At 57.9% G+C, this 2,474-nt stretch overlaps 1 protein-coding gene across 1 annotated transcript; it reads right to left on the minus strand.

The window, feature by feature from the left end:
- Positions 1-856: 856 nt before the first annotated feature.
- On the minus strand, positions 857-2,194 carry LOC131209667 (fork head domain transcription factor slp2-like). Its single transcript, XM_058202783.1, has one exon. It carries the CDS (start codon positions 2,183-2,185, stop codon positions 857-859), a length of 1,329 nt encoding a protein of 442 aa, XP_058058766.1. The 5' UTR covers positions 2,186-2,194.
- Between the last annotated feature and the right edge of the window lie 280 nt (positions 2,195-2,474).

Below are 2,474 nucleotides of genomic sequence, written 5' to 3' on the forward strand. Positions count from 1 at the left end.
GGTTGGAGGCCGGCTGGACCGAATTTTCCCACGGAGCGGGAGGCCCCGTTTCCCCTTGACCTCCGCCGGGGAGCCGGGCGGGAGCGAATGTGGGTCACGGAAATTAAATTAATTTCCCACTGAAAGTGTCGATAATTTGTCACCCGCAATCAACCGGAGTGCCGGAGGGAATCGTCTTTTCGCAGCCGTCGGCATTTTCCGCTGACTTTTCGGAAGTTTTTTAACTCATTCAACAAGTTGTTTTCGGATTAGCAGGGATTCGTTCCCAACGAGGTCCGGATCGGAGTCAATAATCGAAGCGGAGGTTTTAATGTTTTCGCCCAAATTCCTGCGGGAGGACCGTTTGGGCGATAGATCGCAGCTTTTGCGGTGAGTTTATATTTTCATTTGATTTTCTTTTTCTATAATTTATCGCTTCTCGCTAACGGGTCTTCCGTTGCCATATGTACACGTGCACTTCGGGCCGGTTCCTCCTAAGTAGAGAGTCGATCTTACGGCTACGAGCTAAGAGGAGCTGTACAATTTACTAATACTTTCGCGGCCTGTCCTTTAGCCGGCGGCGATTCCGGCGCTACTTTTGGTTGCGCTCTACCTGAACTGGCTCCTATTGCGCCCATCATCATCACCATCATCGTCATTAAGTCACAGCTTGGTTTTCGATACGGTTGCGCTTGCAGACAGTGGACGCTCCTAACGCTAAGCTCCTAACAAAACACTAGACTCCCGGCAAGAGACTGCTAACAAATTAACGAAGCTACTATCACTGGTCAGGCGACGGTCTGGCCACCTTATGTAGGTTGGTGTGGGTGTGTTGCACTCACTGTCCGGCCGCTGCCAGGACCTCAGCGCGGAGGTCCTAGCTCTGGCGCGAGACGAGCGTGATCGGTTTGAAGATCGTGGGACCCGTGGGGACCGGAGCGCCCGTGGGCGATCCTTGCGGGAGGGCCCCAAGTGGCGAGTGCTGCGGGTGCTGATGCGGGTGGTGCGGAGAGGCAGGATGATGCGGGGGAGCATCGGTACTTCCGGTGGGGCTAAGTTGCTGATGATGTTGTTGCTGCTGCTGCTGCTGCTGCTGCTGGAGGTGATGGGCAGCGGCCGCGGCCTGGTGGTGGGCTTGAGCTTGGTGTGCGGCGGCAGCGGCCGCTTGTTGGGCGGCTGCGTGATGCTGAAGCAGGTGCTGGTGGTACTGGAGTCTTTGGTAGATTTCGGCCTGCTGTGCCGGGCTGCCCATCGGGGAGGGAGCCTGCGGGTGTAGCTGAGGTGCGGTGGCCGCTGCGGCGGCCGCTCCCAGCAGCCGATCCATCCCGAACCCGGCACCGACGGCTCCGAGCGGCAGGGGAAGTGGTAGCGTTGGCGGTTTCGGGGCCATGCTCGGGGCGTACGGTCCGTAGCGGTACATCTGGGCTGCCAGGAGGGCCGTTTGGGCTTGGGCGTGCGAGGGATACAGGAACTGACCGAACTGCGGGTAGCCGAGCGAGGGGAACATGGGCCCCACCAGGGATCGCTTGAAGGCCGCCAACCGGCTGCGGGATGCAGCCGTCGAACGACGACGCAGCTTGCCGGTCGAGCCGCCGATGAAAACGTCCTCCGCCGACGGGTCCAGCATCCAGTAGTTGCCCTTGCCGGGATCGTCGTAGTGGCGGGGCACCTTCACGAAGCACTTGTTGAGGCTAAGGTTGTGCCGGATCGAGTTCTGCCAGCCCTGCTTGTTGTCCCGGTAGTACGGGAAGTTGCGCATAATGTACTCGTAGATACCGTTCAGCGTGAGCCGCTTCTCGGCGCTCTGGCGGATGGCCATCATGATGAGGGCGTTGTAGCTGTACGGGGGCTTCTCGTTGCCCTTTTTGCCTTCGCCATCCTTGGCCGGGCTGGAGGTGCTACTGCTGCCACTGCTGCTGGCCCCATCGCCCTCCGTTTCGTCCGATTTGTCTTTGCTGCTGCAGTCCATCGGCGGTGGCGTTCCGGTCACGTCCAGATCGCTCTCGGTGTCGGTCAGATCGTGATCCTGTTCCTCCGAGCCGATCGGTGACGGGCAGGAGTGCAGCGTAGGCGACGGTGTCTGTGATGGCGAAGATTTCATCGTTTCCGGCAGGATGGAGTTTATCGAGAAGCTGCTCTTGAGCGGTGCCCGTGCCACGCCGAACATCGTCTGACCGTTCATCATGGTGGGCTCAATTTTAACCATACTTCCGAGTGTCAATTGCATTCAAACACTGGTCGCACTTTGGCGCACACAAGTGAGCACTGGACTCGTGTCGCGAACTTTGACCGTTTTCACTGACTCCTTTCACTCTGATCACATCCAATGTTTGTCGCTGTGATTTATCCGAATTGTCGTTTCACTTTTCCACCACACCGAGGTCCGGGTCCGTTCATATATCACGTCACGTTCCGCTGTTAACTGTGGGTTCAGAAGATCACACAAAAAATCACGTGCGGTTCCGATCGTGCGGTTCGTTCGATTCTGAGCAAGA

This window comes from Anopheles bellator, chromosome 2 (genome assembly GCF_943735745.2).
Source record: "Anopheles bellator chromosome 2, idAnoBellAS_SP24_06.2, whole genome shotgun sequence".
Taxonomy (NCBI): Eukaryota; Metazoa; Arthropoda; class Insecta; order Diptera; family Culicidae; genus Anopheles; species Anopheles bellator.

Coding starts and splice junctions, on each gene's coding strand:
- LOC131209667 (XM_058202783.1), bottom strand. CDS start 2,185: ATGGTTAAAATTGAGCCCACCATGATGAACGGTCAGACGATGTTCGGC.